The 23,367-nt window shown below is 39.8% G+C and overlaps 1 protein-coding gene across 5 annotated transcripts in view; it reads right to left on the bottom strand.

Annotated features, from left to right (window-relative positions):
- PTPRM (protein tyrosine phosphatase receptor type M) overlaps window positions 1-23,367 on the bottom strand; it is a 929,698-nt gene that overhangs the window by 303,001 nt on the left and 603,330 nt on the right. For 3 of the 5 annotated variants that reach the window (XM_073550942.1, XM_073550938.1, XM_073550939.1), the window contains exon 14: window positions 10,629-10,703. The exons of the other annotated variants lie outside the window; for them this stretch is intronic. In XM_073550942.1, the coding sequence (XP_073407043.1) occupies window positions 10,629-10,703 (75 nt within the window). The remainder of the gene's footprint in view (window positions 1-10,628; window positions 10,704-23,367) is intronic. 5 annotated transcript variants of the gene reach the window in all.

The following is a 23,367-nucleotide window of genomic DNA, read 5'->3' as shown; positions in this document are numbered from 1 at the left end:
AGAAGCACCACCATTTTATTAAAAAAAAGTTGTTTTTCTCCTCAAAATTTTGGGGTGCGTCTTATAATCCGGTGCGTCTTATAAACCGCTAAATACGGTAAGTGATATATCGCTGGAATCAGGATCTCTTCTCCTACAGTATTTTGGTGTCAGATGAGGTAGCAAAAGCCTGCTGACAGATTCCCCTTAAATCTTACACTAAATGCAAGATGCAATAGTAAGGAGCACAAGGCTGTATGCAGATGTGGCAGCTCTTCTCTACTTTATGTATGCTTTATGCTGCTGTATATTTGACAGGAGGCATACTTTTTTTTTAATAATGGTCATTTGATGATGAATTACAAAATGTATACAAACAAATGCACGACTATATGCATTCTGCCAAAATGACGACTGTGTGAACAAAGCCTCACAGAGACTGTTCTAAATTGTACACTTGCTTCAACAAATGATTAGTACTTTACATAAGACATTCTCCTTTCTATGGAGCAAGTAAGTGAATTCCTACTTGTCTTACTAAGTTCTGAGTGAAGAATATATTTCCCTGCTCTATCAGTCAGCAAGGCACGGCACTTTGATGTGCAGCAATGTCACTTGTGACTTATTGCCTCTTTATGCATGTAATGTTTATCATTTTGTGCCGTGACAGTTTCATCTATAAAGCAATATACTAACAAGAAAATGAGTATTCAGGAGTTTCATGATTGCAGATTTTTCCTTCTGCTCAAAAAATCCAGTGTCAAATTGTGTTCTAGGAATTGTGAAGTAACACTGAGAATATAGTTTATCCAAGACAGAGGAATTCAACACTTTCCTCATACATTGGGGGGATTTTTGAAGGTTGGCATTTTGTAAGCCAGTCTGGAATCCGTAGACTACTAGACTTAAAGGGAATCTGTCACCTGAATTTGGTGGGCTATTTAAATGACTTCAGTCTGGTCCGATGGGGCGGTGTTTCCTATCCATTCCTCCTCCCAATCCTTGGCCACCGTCCGCAATATTTTCTGGAATTGGAGTAGCTGTCCGCCATAGTCCGCGCGTGCGCAAATCAATCTTGCCTCGCGCCCGTGCATTATGCTTTGCCTGACTGCGGGCAAAGCCTAAAAGCATTACTGCGCATGCGCCAGTTAACTATGTCCCGGAACACAGCGAAATACTTCCGGGTCATAGTTATCCGGCGCATGTGCAGTAATTCTTTTAGGCTTTGCCCGCAGTTGGGCAAAGCATACTGCGCGTGCGTGAGGCAAGATGGCATTGCACACGCACGGACTATGGCGGACACCTACTCCAATTCCAGAAATTATTGAGGACGGCGGCCAAGGATGGGGAGGAGGAATGGAGAGGAAACACCACCCATCGGACCGGACTGAAGTCATTTAAATAGCCTGCCAAATTCAGGTGACAGATTCCCTTTAAGTCCGAGCCTATTTTACTAAGTCCTATCTACTTTTAATAAGAGTGATGATGGGTCTGGTGCAAAAGGTGGCAAAATTTTGTGCAACTGCCATTCCCGACAAATTGCGTAACTTTTTGAAGCTAGAAAACTGACTTAGAGGGAATAATAAGTTCAATAGTTTACTCCCCTGCTGTTTTTATGGTGTAAACGAGAGCATCAAAAACAGTGCAGACTTTTCCACTCAACCCACAAAAATTCTTTGTATTAAATGCTTTAAATAATGCACAATAAATTTTAAAGTATCATCTAATCTAAAAATAAAAAACTAATGACAATACTATTAAAATGTTACAAAAAGATTGTCCATTGTCAAAAATTCCATGTTTAAAGGGAATCTGTCAGCAGGTCTCTGCTATATAATCTATAATCTGAGAGCAGCAAGAAGTAGGGGATGATGAGAGTCTGATTCAAGCGATGTGTCACTTACTAGGCTGTGTGCTGTTGTATCAATGAAATCAGTGTTTTATAAGCAGGAGATTATCACTACAAGACTAGATGTCTCGTGCCTACTAGTCAACTGCTCTTTGCAACCCTGCCCTTAAAAATCCATTAGTAGCTTTCTGTCAATGGACAGTGTAAACAGAAATCTACCAATCAGTAGTGTAGGCGGGGTTATACAGATAGTTTAAGTTTTCTCTGCTGCAGATATAAGTGATACATCGTTGGAATTTGGGTCTCTGCGTGTACAGCAAAAATCTGGTGAGAGAATCCCTTTAATGAGAAGTGAAGGCAGCTTGATGTTAGCTACATGGGAGTTGTGATGTTGGTTTAATTGTTACCTCGATGGTACCCTTGTCAATTTAAAGAATACACATCATATGTACCTCGGTATGCCTTTGCTTTATTATATATTAATGCAACAAAAAGAACAATCCATGCGCTGATATAATATTCCATTGACCAGCAGAAGTGATAAGTGAAAAGTTGTTTCCAGGAAATCCTTAAAATGCCGACATGAAACCAATCCAAGAGGTCTGAATACATCCTTATCCCATAACTCGGCCCACCCTGCCCCTGTATCTGGGGATGTAATGAAGGAATAATATTGGTTTGCTGCCGTTCCTCTCTTTTCAGCAGATTTAAAATGAATGTATTTAGTTTTTCTAAGAAAATATTGTGCATTAATGTAAGCAAGTCTGGATGTTTTTCCATATCATGGTTACAAAATGCACGGTGACCCATTCATGAATGATTTGTCACTGTCCAAAAATGTTGTCTGCAGAAGGCAGATAATACATGAGTTTCACGGAGACAATTCATTTCCTGTGCGCTCGGCAGCAGAAATATGCTTCAGAAGCAAGCGGGCTTTCTGGAAACTTTTGCCCTCATTTCTTTCTATATAATATTAGATTTGAAAACTATAAATGCAATGAAAACATGACAACAAATGAACAATTTGTCTTTATAATGTGTAATTATCTTTACTGGAACTCAAATGTGGATCCCACCAACAATGGCCATCAGATTGATAAATTCGGACAATTATAAGGAGTGGTAATGCTAATGATTCCGCAAAAAGGTTAATGCAATTTGCATCCATAATTTTTTTGGTGATACTTTTTTAATTGTCAGTGTGTGTTAACATAATAAAGCACACCATGTATAACTATGCAGTTAGGTTATATGTGTGTATACTGTCCATGTAGCTGTCCCTTACATAGGCATTATCCATCTTTCTATCAATCAATATATTGATCTATCTATCCCCTATCTATCTATCTATCTATCTATCCCATATCTATCTCATATCTATCTATCTCATATCTGGCTATCTCTCTGTCTATCTTTATCTATCTATCTATCTCATATCTATCTATCCAATATCCATCTCTCTCTATCTATCTATCCCATATCTATCTATCTCTCATATCTATCTATCTATCACATACCTATGTATGTATCTATCTATCTCTCTATCTATCTTTATCTATCTCTCTTTATCTATCTATCTACAGTCATATGTTAAAGTTTGGGCACCCCTATTAATGTTAACCTTTTTTCTTTATAACAATTTTGGTTTTTGCAACAGCTATTTCAGTTTCACATATCTAATAACTGATGGACTCAGTTATATTTCTGGATTCAAATGAGGTTTATTGTACTAACAGAAAATGTGCAATCTGCATTTAAACAAAATTTGACCAGTGCAAAAGTATGGGCACCCTTATCATTTTCTTGATTTGAACACTCCTAACTACTTTTTACTGACTTCCTGAAGCACTAAATTGGTTTTGTAACCTCATTGAGCTTTGAACTTCATAGCCAGGTGTATCAAATCATGAGAAAAGGTATTTAAGGTGGCCACTTGCAAGTAGTTCTCCTATTTGATTCTCCTATGAAGAGTGGCATCATGGGCTCCTCAAAACAACTCTCAAACGATCTGAAAACAAAGATTATTCGACATAGCTTTTCAGGGGAAGGATACAAAAAGTTGTCTCAGAGATTTAACCTGTCAGTTTCCACTGTGAGGAACATAGTAAGGAAATGGAAGAACACAGGTACAGTTCTTGTTAAGCCCAGAAGTGGCAGGCCAAGAAAAATATCAGAAAGGCAGAGAAGAAGAATGGTGAGAACAGTCAAGGACAATCCACAGACCACCTCCAAAGACCTGCAGCATCATCTTGCTGCAGATGGTGTCACTGTGCATCGGTCAACAATACAGTGCACTTTGCACAAGAAGCTGTATGGGAGAGTGATGTGAAAGAAGCCGTTTCTGCAATCACGCCACAAACAGAGTCGCCTGAGGTATGCAAAAGCACATTTGGACAAGCCAGTTACATTTTGGAAGAAGGTCCTGTGGACTGATGAAACAAAGATTGAGTTGTTTGGTCATACAAAAAGGCGTTATGCATGGAGGCTAAAAAACACAGCATTCCAAGAAAAACACTTGCTACCCACAGTAAAATTTGGTGGAGGTTCCATCATGCTTTGGGGCTGTGTGGCCAATGCCGGCACCGGGAATCTTGTTAAAGTTGAGGGTCGCATGGATTCAACTCAGTATCAGCAGATTCTTGACAATAATGTGCAAGAATCAGTGACGAAGTTGAAGTTACGCAGGGGATGGATATTTCAGCAAGACAATGATCCAAAACACCGCTCCAAATCTACTCAGGCATTCATGCAGAGGAACAATTACAATGTTCTGGAATGGCCATCCCAGTCCCCAGACCTGAATATCATTGAACATCTGTTGGATGATTTGAAGCGGGCTGTCCATGCTCGGCGACCATCAAACTTAACTGAACTGGAATTGTTTTGTAAACAGGAAAGGTCACAAATACCTTCATCCAGGATCCAGGAACTCATTAATAGCTACAGGAAGCGACTAGAGGCTGTTATTTTTGCAAAAGGAGGATCTACGAAATATTAATGTCACTTTTATGTTGAGGTGCCCATACTTTTGCACCGGTCAAATTTTGTTTAAATGCAGATTACACATTTTCTGTTAGTACAATAAACCTCATTTGAATCCAGAAATATAACTGAGTCCATCAGTTATTAGATATATGAAACTGAAATAGCTGTTGCAAAAACCAAAATTGTTATAAAGAAAAAAGGTTAACATTAATAGGGGTGGCCAAAGTTTAACATATGACTGTATCTCATATCTATCTATCTATCTATCTATCTATCTATCTATCTAGCTATCCCATATCCATCTCTCTCTATTTATCTATCCCATATCTATCTATCTATCTATCTATCCCATATCTATCTATCCATCCCATATCTATCTCATATCTATCTATCCCCTATCCCATATCTATCTATCTATCTATCCCATACCTATGTATGTATCTATCTCTCTGTCTATCAATCTCTCTATGTTTATCTATCTCTCTTTATCTATCTATGTATCTCATATCTATCTATCTATCTATCCCATATCTATCTATCTATCTATCTATCTCATATCTATCTATCTAGCTATCTATCCCATATCTATCTATCTATCCCATATATATCTATCTATCTACCTACAGTATCTATCTACAGTATCTATCTATCTATCCCATATCTATCTATCTATCTATCCCATATCTATCTATCCCATATCTATCTATCATCCCATATCTATCCATCTATCCATCCCATATCTATCTATCTATCTATCGATCGATCTATCTATCTCATATCTATCTATCTATCTATCTATCGATCGATCTCATATCTATCTCTCTATCTATCTATCTAATCTTGCCATATGCTACATAATGTTTGAGGATCTTCGTTTAAAATTATTTTATGTGTCACTCCAAAAAAACTAACACAAAATAACCATATATTAATTTACAGTTCTGTTACTGGTGACACTTAGCAATAAAAGACTACTGTATACTGTACTGTTACTAGGGTAATCATTTTGCTAAGGTGGCAAAATTACCCAAAATATATTTATGGAGCGTCATACATTTTTTTTCTTGTGAACCCTATATTCAGAATTCAAACATTAAAACCATTACTTTCCATGTAGCATCAATACAGTCATGGTTAAAAGTTTTGAGAATGACACAAATATTATATTTTCACATGATCTGCTGGCCTCTGGTTTTTATGTGTGTTTGTCAGATGTTTTTATCACATACAGAAATATAATTGCAATCATATTATGAGTAGCAAAAGGTTATATTGACAGTTAGAATGAGTTAATGCAGCAAGTCAATATTTGCAGTGTTGACCCTTCTTCAGGACCTCAGCAATTCTCCCTGGCATGCCCTCAATCAACTTCTGGATCAAATCCTGACTGATAGCAGTCCATTCTTGCAAAATCAATGCTTTTATTTTGTCTGAATTTGAAGGTTTTTGTTTGTCCACCCGTCTCTTGATGATTGACCACAAGTTCTCAATGGGATTAAGATCTGAGGAGTTTCCAGGCCATGGTCCCAAAATCTCTATGTTTTGTTCCCTGAGCCATTTAGTTATCACCTTTGCTATATGGCAAGGTGCTCCATCATGTTGAAAAAGGCATTGTTGATCGCCAAACTGCTCTTGGACGGTTGGGAGAAGTTGCTCTTGGAGGACATTCTGGTACCATTCTTTATTCATGGCTGTGTTTTTAGGCAAGACTGAGAGAGAGCCCATTCCCTTGGCTGAGAAGCAACCCCACACATGAATGGTCTCAGAATGCTTGACAGTTGGCATGAGACAAGACTGGTGGTAGCGCTCACCTGGTCTTCTCCGAATAAGCCGTTTTCCAGATGTCCCAAACAATCGAAAAGGGGATTCATCAGAGAAAATGACTTTACCCCAGTCCTCAGCAGTCCACTCCCTGTACCTCTTGCAGAATATCAGTCTGTCCATGATGTTTTTCCTGGAGAGAAGTGGCTTCTTTGCTGCCCTCCTTGAGACCAGGCCTTGCTCCAAGAGTCTCCACCTCACAGTGCGTGCAGATGCACTCACACCTGCCTGCTGCCATTCCTGAGCAAGCTCTGCACTGCTGGTAGCCCGATCCCGCAGCTGAAACACTTTTAAGAGACGGTCCTGGCGCTTGCTGGTAGCCCGATCCCGCAGCTGAAACACTTTTAAGAGACGGTCCTGGCGCTTGCTGGTCTTTCTTGGGCACCCTGGAGCCTTTTTGGCAACAAGGGAACCTCTCTCCTTGAAGTTCTTGATGATGCGATAGATTGTTGACTGAGGTGCAATCTTTCTAGCTCCGATACTCTTCCCTGTTAGGCCATTTTTGTGCAGTGCAATGATGACTGCACGTGTTTCTTTAGAGATAACCATGGTTAACAGAAGAGAAACAATGATGCCAAGCACCAGCCTCCTTTTAAAGTGTCCAGTGGTGTCATTCTTACTTAATCATGACAGATTGATCTCCAGCCCTGTCCTCATCAACACCCACACCCTGTGTTAATGGAGCGATCACTGAAACGATGTTAGCTGGTCCTTTTAAGGCAGGGCTGCAATGATGTTGAAATGTGTTTTGGGGGATAAAGTTCATTTTCTAGGCAAATATTGACTTTGCAAGTAATTGCTGTTAAGCTGATCACTCTTTATAACATTCTGGAGTATATGCAAATTGCCATTAGAAAAAATGAAGCAGTAGACTTTGTAAAAATTAATATTTGTGTCATTCTCAAAACTTTTGGCCATGACTGTACATGTGGAAAGGACATACGGTATATAACCACTTGGGGTACCATAATATATTGTCCATAAAAGTATACCATTTTTACCTTAATTGATAAAAAATTCATGTAGGGGGTGGCTTGCATGGTAAAATTAGAAGATTAAACCCGGTATACATCTAGTATGTATGCATTTGTAAGAACATTATCCATTGTCTGCTGTTTTTATACAGATTTACTCGTTCCGGTGTTATTTTGCAGAATGACTACGCTAGCCACCAGGTGTTGTCACAAGTCTGTATGCCTATATCTCTCTGAGCAAAGACAGACACAGAATTGTACATTCTATACATTATACTTGGAATATTTTTCTACATTAACTGTTATATAGTAAGGTATTATTTTCAATAGAAATTTTACTAATTTATATTATTGTGTTTCTAACAATTACTCCAACCATATAAATACCTGGAGCTTATATTATAGAGCAGCAGTCTCGACATCTTGCTAAACATCTACACCTACATACATTTAGGAGGAAAATTTTGGCCTGTTTATGACCACTGATCGACTGTCACGTGTCCTACGGATGCTGTGAGTGACCGCTCAGCCACCCTATGGATAGCAGGGGAGTGTCGGGATGTCAGTGCTGTGCATTACAGCTCAGCTAGTTCATGGATAGCAGGGAAATCAGGATGTCAGTGTAGTGTATGGGTTTCTTCTAGGTGTTTTCCTTTCTATGTAATTGCCAAGCTATTTAGCTAGCTGGCAATATTTGGTAATTGCCAATTGTAGCTTCAGCTCAGTGGAGTGTTTACTCCACTGTGTGGTCTGTATTCTGATCTTTTATTGCCGGACTTTGGATTTGCCTTTTGATTACCTATTTGTATATCCCTTTTGCCTTTGACACAATCTGACCTCAATTACCAGATCATACACTTTGTCCCTGACTTTCCATTTATCTTAAATTTTGTCTTTGACATACCTTCCTGGGTTTTGACCTTGGAACTTTTGACTATTCCACCATACAGCTAGTCCATGCGTAATGGCTAGTGTAACATTGACTACATACAAGTGATCGTTTATTGGTATGTTTTCCCAGGTCAACAAAAAATGATGGAAACAAAAGAATACAATTGAGCTGTCCCCATGCAGCCTCATGCTATCAGCAGCATATTCCCTGTTTACCCAGGGTGATGTGCTGCTAATAATGATAATTTTTATACTAGAATAATCTGATTACAGAACAACTAAGTGTTTTGCTTGTTTGCAAAATGATTGCTGGCATGTTCACAAGGCCGTCAATCAGGAACGAGCATTCTTATACTCCCCTTTGCTGACTATTGCTTCTTCTAAATAGGCCTTATGTCGAAGCTGACACACAGATCAATGATTTCTACTGAAAGATGTGCATGTCAATGGTTCACTCAGAAGGCGAATCCAAGATCGGTGAAGTAATCAAAGTTTTTTGCATCCAATTTGGATTTCTGTTTCTGTACTATACCCATCTGCCACAATCAATTGCAGTGATATAAGGCCATGACTTATACTTTACATTCTCCTTGTTAAGAAACAAAATGAATTCTAAATAGAAACAATGGCAATAATGTCACTGTGAGATTATTTAACAGAGCAATAAATTGATATGTTAATAACTCTTAATCTCTTATTTCTACAAAATCTGATTAAAGGGAAACTGTCACCAGGTTATTGCAAATGTAATCTGAGAGCACAATAATCTATGAACACAGACCCTGATTACAGGGATGTGTCACTTACTGGGCTATGTTCTGCAATTTCAATACAATCAGTGTTTTACCAGCAGGAGATGATCACTACAGGACTAGGTGTCTCGTGCTTCCTAGTCAACTGTTCTTTGTGACCCCACCCCAACAGATTTCTGCCAATGGACAGTGTAAAAAGAAATCTGCCAAACAGTGGTGTGGGCAGGGTTATGTAGAGCTCAGCATCAGAGAGCTGCTAGATATGCAGCCCAAAAATCTGTGATTTTATCACAACTGCTGCATCCATTAAACTAAGTGATACATAGCTGGAATTGGTGTCTCTGTACATTCAGCAAAAACCTGGTGACTGATTCACTTTAATGAGCAGTGAAAGCATAATGTATGAACACAGACCCTTAATTACAGTGATGTGTCACTTAATGGGCTATGTTCTGCTATTTCAATGCAATCAGTGTTCTATCAGCAGGAGATGATCACTACAGGACAAGCTTCCTCATGCCGCCTAGTCCAACCATGCTCCCAGCACTTATTAGCACCACTCTGTCACTATACATTGTATTGAAAGCTGTGGCATGGCAATTATACACAGCTCAACAACTGGGCTCTGCTAGATCTGCAGCAGAGAAAATGCTGACTATCTTAACTGCTGCACCCAAGAAACTAAGTGACACATTGCTGGAATCAGGGTCTCTGTCAATATCTCATGCTGCTCTCAAATTACATAGAAAAATCTTGTAGACAGATTCATTTTTAATGCCATCCTATCCTTATTTCCGATATTTCTCACATCCTAAGAACCCCCTACTACCATTTCTACTTGTTTGGTGGATGTAAACTATGTTGTACTTCTTGTCCAAAGCTATAGTATATTCTGGCCTACGTGTGCTGACCATCGCTTCTGTAAAAGTAACTGGTGTTTCTACTGTTGTCACTTGGGAAATCTGTGAGCGGATTTAAAAGAACCCCTGGATCAGGGAAACTGTGCATGGGAAACACTGATTTATGATATCTTTGGTTTTCTGAGCACAATGACGATATTTCCTGGTAATTACATTTTTCACCATATGTGTACACAGCTATAAAATAACAGATCACGAGAAGCTTCAAAAAAAAGAACATCTCACACAATACACACATAATAATTGCATGCAGTGAGCAATGTTGATTTATGGCACATAAATGAGATGAATTAATAGTAATACTACAAGAACAAGTGCACAGCTAAAAACGGAGAGAAAAAAAATGAAATGTAAAGAAATGAACGAAAGATTGCAGAATGATCAATGGCAATGACAGTGATGGCGATAAAAGGCAGAAGAAATGAATAGATGAGTTGTGTGTACTTGAATGTCTGACCTGTTAGTTGGTCGTCGCCTGCAGCAGGGGCGATGCGAATGTATGGTGTTGTAAGCTGAGTCACGATTATCGCAGCTAAGGCAAAGGAAGAATTCCGGGTCAGCATGCATGAGGAGGAGAAGAAAAGCCAGACTGAAGCAAGGCCCACAAGAATACGGTTTCACCATCATACTACCAAAACACCACATTTTCTAGCTGAGAGTAGAAAACAGCATGGAGGAGAGGAAAGGAAAAGAGTTCACTGTGGAAATGAGTCAGTAAATCTCGGGTTAGAAATTGTGAATAATGAAGACATGCAATTTACTCTAGGCTCTGACGTCAACTATGTCTCCCATTATTTCTACACTGGCTGTTGTAACAAGGTTATATTTGTGGCTTCATTCACAAAGTCGCAAAGACGATGAAGCACATCAGCTCATGAGCTGGGCGCTAACAGGAAGTGTATAGAGAGCCGGATGTAACAACACACCTACAGCTTGGTCTGGGCTCTATTCTGGTGCACGGTTTTCTTCTCTTGAACATGTTCTTTGGATTTATATCGCTTTTAATGTTGGCTGCTTTGTGGTCCTACGTGTTGTGTAGGAGCAATTACTTGGTATCAAAATACAGCAAAACAAGAGTAAATATTAGACTACTCTACAAGTCTCCTGCCTCCTCCATGTGCAGGTACCCCAGTTAGGAGAATGGTGGCAGAAACTAGGGGAATGTAGGAGTTGTTACACTGTGCTATATTTCTTTCAGGCCATTCCTTTTATTGGCTTAAATGATATTATATTGTTGCATCAATATTAAACATATTATCACTAGTGATGAGCGAATGTGCTTGGTGTTACCCGACCATGCTGGTGTGCTAACAGAGTGTCTTCGGCGTGCTCGAAATATATGTTTGAGTCCCCGCGGCTGTACGTTTCACGACTGTTAGACAGCTGCAACACATCCCGGGAATTGACAGTTTGTTAGGTAATTCCTGTATGTGTTGCGGCTGTCTAACAGTCACGAGACATGTAGCCGCCATTACTTGAAAATATTTTCCGAGCACGCCGAAGACACTCAGTTAGCACACGAGCATGCTCGGGTAACACCTTATCCAAACACATTTGCTCATCTCTAATTATCACCATAACCTTCATTATACACTTATTTATGACAGATATAAAACAGTTGGATCAAAAGCTTCTCTATAGCATGCGGAAAAGTGGCAGATTTAGAAAGCTAGACGTTTAGCAATTTTTCATATTGCAAACATGGTCTAAATTGGCGCTTCCCAAACTCCAGTCCTCGCGGACCCCAACGTCATGTTTTCAGGATTTCCTTAGTATTGCACAGGTGTTGGAAGTATCATCAAGACATCAGAAATTCTGTCACCTGTGCAACACTACGGATTTCCTGAAAACATGACCTGTGGTTGGGCCGTCAGGACAGGGTTTGGGAAACAGATGTCTAAATACACACTTTGGACAAATTAGACGGGTTCACGTCATTTTTAGGCATTGGGTTAAGTGGGACAATGTACAATGTCCGATGGATTGCATATTTTTACATGCATATATTTATGTATAGTGAGTGGACAAAATAAAATAATGAAGGTGAGAAAGAAGATAATAAAATATAGCTAGAGCGTCAAGAAAATCTCTTGCTGAGGAGTCAGGTGCAGTCTACCAGCTGTTATACATGTTCTGTATAGAAGCAATGATTTATATGTAAAATAAAACCTGTCATTTGTTCCATTATATGAACTGGCTCGTTAACCCCTTTAACCCCCAAGGTTTTTTGCACCTTCATGACCAGGCCAAATTTTACAATTCTGACCAGTGTCATTTTATGTGGTAATAACTCTGCAAAGATTCAAGGGATCCAACTGATTCTGAGATTGTTTTTTTCAGAACATATTGTATTTCATGATAGTGGTAAAATTTCTTCGATATAACTTGCGTTCATTTGTGAAAAAAATGGAAATTTGGTGAAAATTTGGAAAATGTTGTAATTTTCAAACTTTTAATTTGCATGCACTTAAAACAGGGAGATATGTCACACAAAAATAGTTAATAAATAAAATTTCCTTCAAGTCTACTTTATATCAGCACAATTTTTGAAACATATTTTTTTGTTAGGCAGTTATAAGGGTTAAAAATGGACCAGAAATCTCTCATTTTTTCATCAAAATTTACAAAACTGTTTTTTTGGGGACCACATAACATTTGAAGTGACTTTGAGGGGTCTATAAGACAGGAAATAGCCAAAAGTGACACCATTCTAAAAACTGCACCCCTCAAGGTGCTCAGAACCACATTCAAGATGATCATTAACCCTTAAGGTGCTTCACAAGAATTTTTAGAATGTGGAAAGAAAAAATTAACATTTAACTTTTTTCACAACAATTTAGACCCCAATTGTTTTATTTTAACAAGGATAACAGAAGAAAATGGACTGCAACATTTGTTGGGCAATTTCTCATGAATATGCTGATACTCCATATGTGGGGGAAACCACTGTTTGGATGCATGGCAGGGCTCGGAAGGGAAGAAGCGTCATATGACTTTTTGAATGCAAAATTTGCTGAAATAATCAGCAGACACCATGTCACGTTTGGAGAGCTCCCGATGTGACTAAGGAGTGGAAACCCACCAGAAATGACACCATTTTGGAAACTAGACCCCTCAGGGAACTTATCTAGATGTGTGGTGAGCACCTTGAATCCCTAGGTGCTTCTCAGAGGTTTATAACATTGAGCCGTGAAAATAACAAAAATAAATTTTTCCTGCAAAAATGTTTTTTAGCCTCAAATTTTGCATTTTCATAAGAGTAACAGGAGAAATTGCAGAATACAATTTGTTGTGCAATTTCTACTGAGTATGCTGATTCTCAAAATGTGGAAGAAAACTACTGTTTTGGCCACACAGTAGAGCTTGGAAGGGAAGGAGAGCTCCTGATATGCCAAAACAGTGGAAACCCCCCACAGGTGACACCATATTTTAAAGTAGAACCCTCAGGGAACTTCTCTAGATGTGTGGTGAGCACCTTGAACCCCCAGGTGCTTCACAAAAATTTCTAACATTGAGCCATGAAAATAAAAAAAATCTAATTTTTCCCACAAAAAAGTTTTTAGCCCAAACTTTAGACTAAATCAGGAGACACTGCACAATACAATTTGATGTGCAATTTCTCCTGAGTATGCTGAAACCCCATATGTGGGGGAAAACTACAGTTTGGGTGCACAGCACAGCTCAGAAAGGAAGGAGTGATGTTTTGGAACGCTGACATTGATGGAATTGTGTGCAGGTGTCATGTTGTGTTTGGGGAGCCCCTGGTGTGCCTAAACAGTGGAAAACCCCCATAAGTGACCCCATTTTAGAAACTAGACCCATCAAGAAATTTAGCTAGACATGTTGTGCGCATCTTGAACCCCAGGTGCTTCACAGAATTTTACAGTGTTGTTCTGTGAAAATGAAAAACAACATTTTTTCACACAAACTTGTTTTAGCCCCAATTTTTTCACTTTTACAAGGACATCAGGAGAAAAAGGGCCCCAAAATTTGTGCAATTTTTCCTGATTACAAAGATACCCCTTGTGTGGTTGAAAACTACTTTTGAGGTACAGTGCAAAGTTTGGAAGGGAAGAAGCAACATATTGGAGTTTGCTGGAATGGTTTGAGGGTGTCATGTCACATTGGCAGAGCCCCTGAGATGCCAGAACAAAAGAAACACCCAATATATGACCTCACTTTGCAAACCACACTCCACCATGAATTCATCTAGGGGTGCAGTGAACATATTGACACCACAGATATGTCACAGACTTTTATACCATTGGGTTGTGAAGAAAAAAGAATTACATTTTTACCACAAAAAAATTGTTTTAGCCCCAGATTTTTCATTTTCACAAGGAGAAACAAGCAAAAACGGCACTAAAATTTATCCTATAATTTCTGCTGAATGTAGAAATACCCCATATGTGGCTGTGCTGTACTGCTTTGCCATACGGCGAGTCTCAGGAACGACGGAGCGTTATTTGCCTCCTGGAGCGTAGATTTTCCTAGAATAGTTTGTGTACTCCATATACAGAGGCCCTCAGTGCTAGAATAGCATCTCCCCTCAAGTGACCCCATTTTGGACATTATACTCCTTTGGGAATTTATCTACACGTGTGTTGACGATTTTGACTCCATGGATGCTTTCCAGAAACAAGAAGCAGTGGATGTTATGGAATAAATTGCAAACTGCAGTTGTAGTGACCATTACACTGTAGTGACCAGTACATTGTGCCCAGATCATGCTTCTGGAGACTCGCATCCGTAAATCAGGTAGGCTGTCATTGCTGCAGAAAAGCCAAACATGTGGACGCTAAATGTGGTTTAGGCACTCCGGGGCTCAGAAGGGAGGTGCGCATTTGGATTTGAGAGCGCAAAATTCACTGGATTTCTTTTGGAGTGCGAAGAGCCATAGCGCTTTTCCAGAACCTTTGTGCTACCAGTGACGTGGAAGCCCTCTACATTTCCGTTAACAGATGGCAGACCTGAGTGGAGACTTTATTTTCTTTTGTGGATGGAGTTGAAACTTTGATTGGGACCATTCTATATAACGTTTCGGATCACATTTATCCTGCGTTCTACACTGAGCACATACTTTGGGGGTAACATCTAAATTTCCAAGTGATGTGATTCAGAAGAAACTCCCAAGTTTTTTTTTTTCTTTTCAGAAATGCACAAAATTGTAGCCGACCGCGCTTTTATGCACGCCTAAAAAGACAGACATCGCAGGATCATAGGTGGCCAGACAGTATCTACAGTGCCTCCATCTGCCTCATTAAAGTGAATCTTCAACTGGGGGTTCCATCTGAATCAAATATTTCAGAGAATTACATGGAAACCCCGATGTAAACGCTCAGCGTAGAGTGCAGGATAAATGTGAGTCTTACAGCGACCTTTGGGAGGCAGAATTAAAAAATCAACAGCAGGTGAAGATTTGGTTTTACTTATTTTTTATGCTGTTCCGTATGCGGTATAAGTGATTAGGCGACTTTATTCTTTGGATCGATGTGATTACAGAGATACCAGATTTATATTGGGTTTTTAGGTTTGGCAACACACTAAAAGACAGTTTTATTGCAAAAACTAGTAAATTAGCTTTCTCACAGAACAAAAGAAACTATCCTGCAAGTACCACTTAAGATAGGTAACTACTCTACAAGTCAATGTCTGACCCTTTAACAATTATTAACGAAAAGCAGAGTCTGGCTGAGTGTGATGCTTTGAGGCAATCAGTGAAAACAGTTATTCTCCTTAAAGGAACCAGCTGAGTAACTACACCAAAGCAGGGCTCCGTGTAGATGAGTAGATAAGTTTCTACATACAATGAGCTGAAAAAATATTCAAACCCTGTGAACTTTTCCACATTTTTTCATGTTACACCCACAAGCATGAATGTATTTTATCAGGATTTTATGTGATATACCTACTTTAACTAGGCCATTCAAACACATGAATATGACTTGATCTAAACAATACCATTATGGCTCTGGCATAATGGAATTGTACTGTTGGGTGATAAACCTCCGCCGTAGTCTCAAGTCTTTTGCAGCCTCTAACAGGTTTTCCTCCAGGATTGCCCTGCATTTAGCTCCTTCAATCTTACAATCAACTCTGCCCAGCTTTCCTGTTCCTGATTAAGAAAAGCATTCCCACAGCATGATGAGGTCACCTCCATGTTTGACGGTTGGGATGGTGTTTTCAGGGTGATGTGGATTGTTAGTTTTTTGCCACACATAGCATTTTGCATTTAGCACAAAAAGTTCTACTTTGGTCTCATCTGATTAGAACACCTTCTTCCACATGCTAGCTGTGTCCCCTACATGGCTTTTTGCAAACTGCAAACAGGTCGTCTTCTCTTGCTTTCACAACTGGCTTTTTTCTTGCCACTCTTCCATGAGGTCCAGATTTGTGGAGTATACGACTTAGATTACGTTCACGTGTTCAGTATTTGGTCAGTATTTTACATCAGTATTCGTAAGCCAAAATCAGGACTGGGTGATAAATACAGATGTGGTGACGGGTTTCTATTATACTTTTCCTCTGATCGTTCCACTCCTGATTGTGGCTCCCAAACACTGAGGTAAAATACTGATCAAATAATGAATATGAGAACGTGGCTACTAGCTGTCCTGTGGCCAGATTCCCCCACCTGAGCTGTGGATCTCTGAAGCCTTCAGAGTGCCAATGGGTCCCTTGGCTGCTTCTCTAATTAGTAATCCCCTTGTTTGGGCTGACAGTTTAGGTGGACAATTGTGTCTTGTTAGGATTGCATTTGTGCCATACCACTTCCATTTATGGATGATTGATTGAACAGTGCTTTGTGAGATGTTCAGACCTTGGGCTAATTTTTGATAACTTAACTCTGCTTTACTCTTCTCCACAACTTTATCCCTGACCTATCTGGTGTGTTCCTTGGATTTCATAACGCTGTTTGATCCCTAATGTTCTCAAACAATCCTCTGAGACCTTCACAGAATAGTTGTAGTTGTACTGAGAATAATAGACACACAGATGGACTAAATTTACTAGTTATATGACGTCTGGAGGAAATTATTCAATCAGGACTTTACCTAGGGGTCTCAGACTACAAAGAGCTGAATAAAAATGCACATCACAATTTTCATATTTGTATTTTTTAAATAATTAGAAAACCATCATTTCCTTAACACTTCACAAATTCTTGCTACTTTGTGTTGGTACATAACATGAAATCCACAAAAAATATATTTAAGTCCATGGGTGTAACATGAAAAATTTAATGGGGTACGAATACTTTTTTAAGGTACTGTAAATCCCTGATCATGTTGCAAGGGTTTGTTAAAGGATTAATTTACATCCCAATCACAATGTGAAACTGTCAACTTCTCTTGAGGCAAAAGTGTCTGCTTGTTACAGGTACAGTCCAGTTATCAGCTGTTTTTTTTTAAATTATTTTTAGTTGGATCTGCAGCAAATTCTACAAGAGGAGCCTTTAACGCAGGTCTGAACAGCACATGCCCTAATACTAATTTTGTGACGCTCTTAGATTTTATAAATTGTTAAAAAAAAGCTGAGAGGTCAAAGACAACAGCTGGAAGATGACATGGAGAGAAGACACAAGAAAATTAAGGACAAACTTTTTCTGAGGGATTTCTAATTTCCACAGAACAGCCTGAAAGCTATTAGAATTGTGGCAACAAGCGAGCGAAATAGATCATCTACCATCTGCAGACAATTAAACTCAGAACCGCTGCTGCATAATATTTAGAAATATCCCTCTGCAGCGTTCATATGGAGTGATGCTACGCGATGATTCAGAGCTAGTTATGTGCCATAAATATCTCAATAGAATCCCACCATTTGCTAGTGGTGTTATGGCTCCCCCATTATATGATGCCAAACAGTAAGACCTGTGCCATTAAATGGTCACTTGTCCTGGAGGTGACGCGGTGCAATTTCAGGTCCCAGAAGTCTTTCTTCCTATCACAAATAGTTACCGTGCGGTCATTTTAATACAGTTCATACAATATGTATAAATCTATCAGCAGTGTAGTTAATGAATTACATTCGCCTTTACTCCCCAAAACTGCCCCTTGGGGTTCCACTAACAAAAAATAAGTCATTCTTCAAAGTATGCTGATGTTAACAGCAAGCAAATGAGAGACTGCAGTTTTCAATCTGCTTTTACATAAAACATATTTTTTGTGTGTAGATACTGGCTGGAAAGCTTTACTGATTTATTCTAATACTATAGCCCTCATTCAACAAAGTCCATTACATTTTGAAAAGTTGCAACATTTTGCAACTTTTGGCGTTTTCACGCCAGTTTTGACCAGCTACGCCAAGATGAGAGGTGCTTAGGTGGGACGGGGATGAGACAGGGAATGGTGATGTCCACTCGTCAAATTCATGGTGGGTGGTAGTGATCCTTTAGCTACAAAGCTTACTCCAGTCTCTGACTGAAATAAGATTTCACGACACTATTCAGACGCACTGGATTCATTAAAGGGAATCTGTTGGTAGGTTTTTGCTATTTAATCTGACAAGCAAAGAGAAATATTATTTAACTGTCCCACACGCACTCAATGGCAATAGAAACAAACAGAGCAAAAAGAAATGTGCTGGGATGAAGTTCAATACAAAGAGTATAAATCTTTATTGATGACACAAAATCAATCTCAGAGGGGATCTGATTTACATGTATACTGGCGCATGACTTATTCCTTTAAAGGATCATACTAAGGACCAGAAGGCACTTACTATGGGTACAAGAAAGCTAAAAAGGAAAGGGTTCTTTACAGTTAGAGCAGTCAGACTGTGGAATGCCCTAACATGAGAGGTAGCAATGGCAGACACTATAACAGCTTTTAAAAAAAGGGCTGGATGGTTTTCTTAGTACACATAACATTTTAGGTTAAAGTTAATTAGTAACAAAATGTACAATTGGTGGAGAAAGGTTGGACTTGATGGACCTAGGTCTTATTTCAACCTATGTAACTATGTAAACTAAAAAGGGAAATGGGGGAGATTGGAAATCCAACATAGCAAAAACAGATATATAAATTTGGGGGTGATCACCAAAGGAGAATAATTAATCTGAAAATTCACCAATACTACTTGTATTGAACCTTGTTTCAGCATTTTTTTGCTTGTTTTCTATGTAATCTGACAGCAGCATGATGTAAGGACAGAGACCCTGATTCCAGCGATGTATCACTTAGTTTACTGGGTGCAGCAGGTATGAAAAAGTTTTTTCTGTTGTAGATTTGAGCCCTGTATAACCTCGCCTACACTTTCTGTGTACAATGCATAGTGACCGAGAGCTGCTAATCAGTGCTGGGGGGTGGAGTTTGACTAGGAGGCACAAGGCTAGTTGTCCTGTAGTAATAATCTCCTGCTGATAAAACATTGATTGTATTGAAACAGCAAAACACAGCACAGTAATTGACATATCACTGATTCAGGTTCTCTGCTCCCATATTATGCTACTCTCAGATTACACGGCTGAAAATCTGCCAACAGATTCCCTTTAAGAAGCGTACGCCTCTTCATGAATCAGGTGCTTCTGACTCCAGCACGCTGGTATTAGTGAATAGGGAGGGAGCTATCTATTTGTATATGTAATTGTATTTTGCATGATATTGGCGTTTGGCTATGATAAATTGCATAGGTAAAAGTTGTAATTGTCTTTTGCCTCCAAAGGGTACTTGCACACATAGCGCATTTGATGTAGATTTTCCACGGAAAGAAATGACATGCTACACACTTAAAAATCTGCACCGCAGGTCAATTTACACATGGAAAATATTTGCAAAGTGTTGATGAGATGGCTAAAATCTCATCTATTTAGCTGCTCTTGAACTATGCAGAGAATAAATGGAAAAACTGCAGCAAATTCGTACAGAGTGCATTTACCTGAATGCTTTGGTTAAAGGGAACTTGTCAACATGAAAATGGAGTCCAATCAGTCGGCTCCATGTTATAGAGCACGGGGAGCTCAGCAGATTGATATATACTTTTGTGAGAAAAGATTCAGTATAACTTGTGTATTTTCCCCTCTCTGCCATCCGATGTACTATCCCATCCATGTGACCTGGGCCTTACTTCCCATGGACGGGATAGTACATTATAGCGATCGGCCGATCGCAGCCGGGTGTCAGCTGATTCTCACAGCTGATACCCGGCACTAAGTGCCAGGCGCGGTCACGGACTGCTCCCAGCACTTTAACCCTCGAAATGCTGCAATCGAACGATCACAGCATTCTGGAGCCGGCACAGGGGCTGACAGACCCTCTGTCTTTGGATTGGAGACCCCGTGGCGTGACGCGGGGTCCCAATCACTGCCATGGAGACCCGATGTCGTCATGATGACATCCAGGTCTCCAGAGCTGAGAGACTTCCTGTCATGCGCAGTGATGATCAGGAAGTCTCTCAAGTCAGTGTAAAATACATGCAGCGCTGACAGCTTCTATAGCATGAAGATCTGCATGCTATAGAAGCGATCAGCCTGCACAAAATGATTGTCCCCTAATGGGACAAAGTGTAAAACATAAAATGAAATAAAAAAAAATAAATAATTGCAAAAGTATTTTTACAAATAAAAATTAATAATTAAAAAATCAATATTTATTCTATCAATAAATAAATATTTGAATGAAAAAAAAATCTAAACAATAAAAGTACACATATTTGGTATCCCCGTGACCGTAATGACCAGACCTATAAAACTGTCCTACTAGTTAACCACTTTAGAGAACACCATAAAAAAACAAGGCAAAAAACAATGCTTTATCATCATACAGCTGAAAAAAAAGTGGAATAACATGTGATCAAAAAGACGGATATAAATAACAATGGTACCGCTGAAAATGTCATCTTGTCCCGCAAAAAACGAGCCGCCATACAGCGTCATCAGTGAAAAAATGAAAAGTTATAGCTGTCAGAATAAAGTGATGCAAAAATAGCTAATTTTTATATCAAATAGTTTTCATTGTATAAAAGTACCAAAACATAAAAAAAAGATATAAATGAGGTATCACTGTAATCGTACTGACCCGAAAAATAAAACCACTTTATCAGTTTTACCACACATGGAACGGTATAAACGCCCCCCCAAAAGAAATTCATGAATTGCTGTTTTTTGTTCATTCTGTCTCCCAAAAATTGAAATAAAAAGTGATCAAAAAATGTCATGTGCCCGAAAATGGTACTAATAAAAACTTCAACTCGTCCCGCAAAAAACAAGACCTCACATGACTCTGTGAGCCAAAATATGGAAAAATTATAGCTCTCAAAATGTGGTGATGCAAAAACTATTTTTTTGCAATAAAAAGCGTCTTTTAGTGTGTGCCAGCAGCCAAACAGAAAAACCCGCTATAACGCCTCTTTCACACATCCTGATATTTCCGGTATCAGAGATGTCAGTGTCCGTGTGTGTAACACTTGCGGCACACGTGTGACATCCATGTGCTGCATTAGTACCACAAGGAAGGGCACCAGGGAAGAAGCCTTACAGTAAGCGCTGTTCCCCGTCACCGGGTGCTGAACATGGCTCACATCATTCTCCCCTGCTCTGCCGGCGAGCAGAGAATGATGAGCGTTACATTATTCCAAACGACAGCAGGTGGGGGCTGTGGAATACCCCGATCATCCTAACCTACTGTCACTGTTATTAGCGACAGCAGGTGTTGGATGATGGGGGTAAAAGTCCCAAAAGCCACCACCTGCTGTTGTTCGGACTTTAATAGAGCGCTCATCAGTCTCCTCTGCTAGCTGGCAGAGCAGGGGAGAATGACAGTTAGCTTCAGCACCAGCCGGGGGGAACAGCGTTTACAGTAGCGCTTCTTCCCCTGCGACTGTGTCACAAGGAGGACATCAATGTATGCTCTCTGTGTGCACGTGTGCGGGACGTTTTGCCGTCTGTGATGACGGCAAAAAACGGACATGTCAGCGTGTTTTGCCCACGGACACACGGTCCGTGGAAACACACTGACATGTGCATAGACCCATTCATTTGAATGGGTCTACGTGTGTATGTGTCTCCGGTACGTGTGAAAACTGTCACCACATGTACCGGAGACACGGACATGTGAAAGGGGCCTTAAGCAGGGGGACATGTCTGGCACTGTAGGATCTGAGTCTCTGGCGGCGTAGTGTGTTACTGATGGTAGCCTTTGTTACGGTGGTCCCAGTTCTATGCAGGTCATTCACTAGGTCCCCCCCGTGTGGTTCTGGGATTTTTGCTCACTGGTCTTGTGATCATTTTGACCCCATGGGGTGAGATCTTGCGTGGAGCCCCAGATCGAGGGAGATTATCCGTGGTCTTGTATATCTTCCATTTTCTTATTATTGCTCCCATACTTGATTGCATCACACCAAGCTGCTTGCCTATTGCAGATTCAGTCTTCTCAGCCTGGTGCAGGGCTACAATTTTGTTTCTGGTGTCTTTCGACAGCTCTTTGGTGTTCACCATAGTGGAGTTTGGAGTGTGACTGAGCTTGTGGACAGGTGTCTTTTATACTGATAAGGCTGGTTTCACACTTGCTTTTTTTTGCGCTGCTTTTTAGCGCAAAAAAACGCATGCGTTTTTTCCCCTATACTTTAACATGGGTGCGCATATGTGCGCATACATATTCGCACGTACGCGTTTGTATGCGCATGCGTTTTTTTGCAGTGTGCGCTTGGGTGCACAAAATGCATCCTGTTGCATTTTTTGTGCGTACGACTTGCCCCCAAAAAACGCATGCGCACGCAATGCATTTTTTTTTACAGCAAAACACCCATTAAAGTCTATGGGTGCGCATACGTGCGCATTGCAATGCGCACGTATGCGCAAAAAAAGCATGCGGTTTTTAAAAAAATGCACCAAAACCTGCAAAAAACCGCACACAACCGCATGATGCATTATTTTCATGCGTTTGTGTGCGCAAAAAACGTGCAGCAAAAAAACGCACGTGTGAAAGTAGCCTAACAAGCTCAAACAGGTGCCATTATTACAGGTAATGAGTGGGAGACAGAGGAGTCTCTTAAAGAACAAGTTACAGGTCTGTGAGAGCCAGGAATCTTGCATATTTTTAGGTGACCAAATACTTATTTTCTACCATAATTTGCAAAGTAAATCTTGACAAATAAGACAAGATGATTTTCTGGATTTGTTTTCTCATTTTGACTCTCATAGTTGTGGTCTACCTATGATGTCAATTACAGGCCTCTCTCATCTTTTTAAGTGGGAG

The sequence above is a fragment of the Dendrobates tinctorius genome, unplaced genomic scaffold, assembly GCF_039654945.1.
Source record: "Dendrobates tinctorius isolate UK_male_01 unplaced genomic scaffold, ASM3965494v1 ptg000171l, whole genome shotgun sequence".
Classification (NCBI taxonomy): Eukaryota; Metazoa; Chordata; class Amphibia; order Anura; family Dendrobatidae; genus Dendrobates; species Dendrobates tinctorius.
This window is presented reverse-complemented; position numbering and strand designations above follow the sequence as displayed.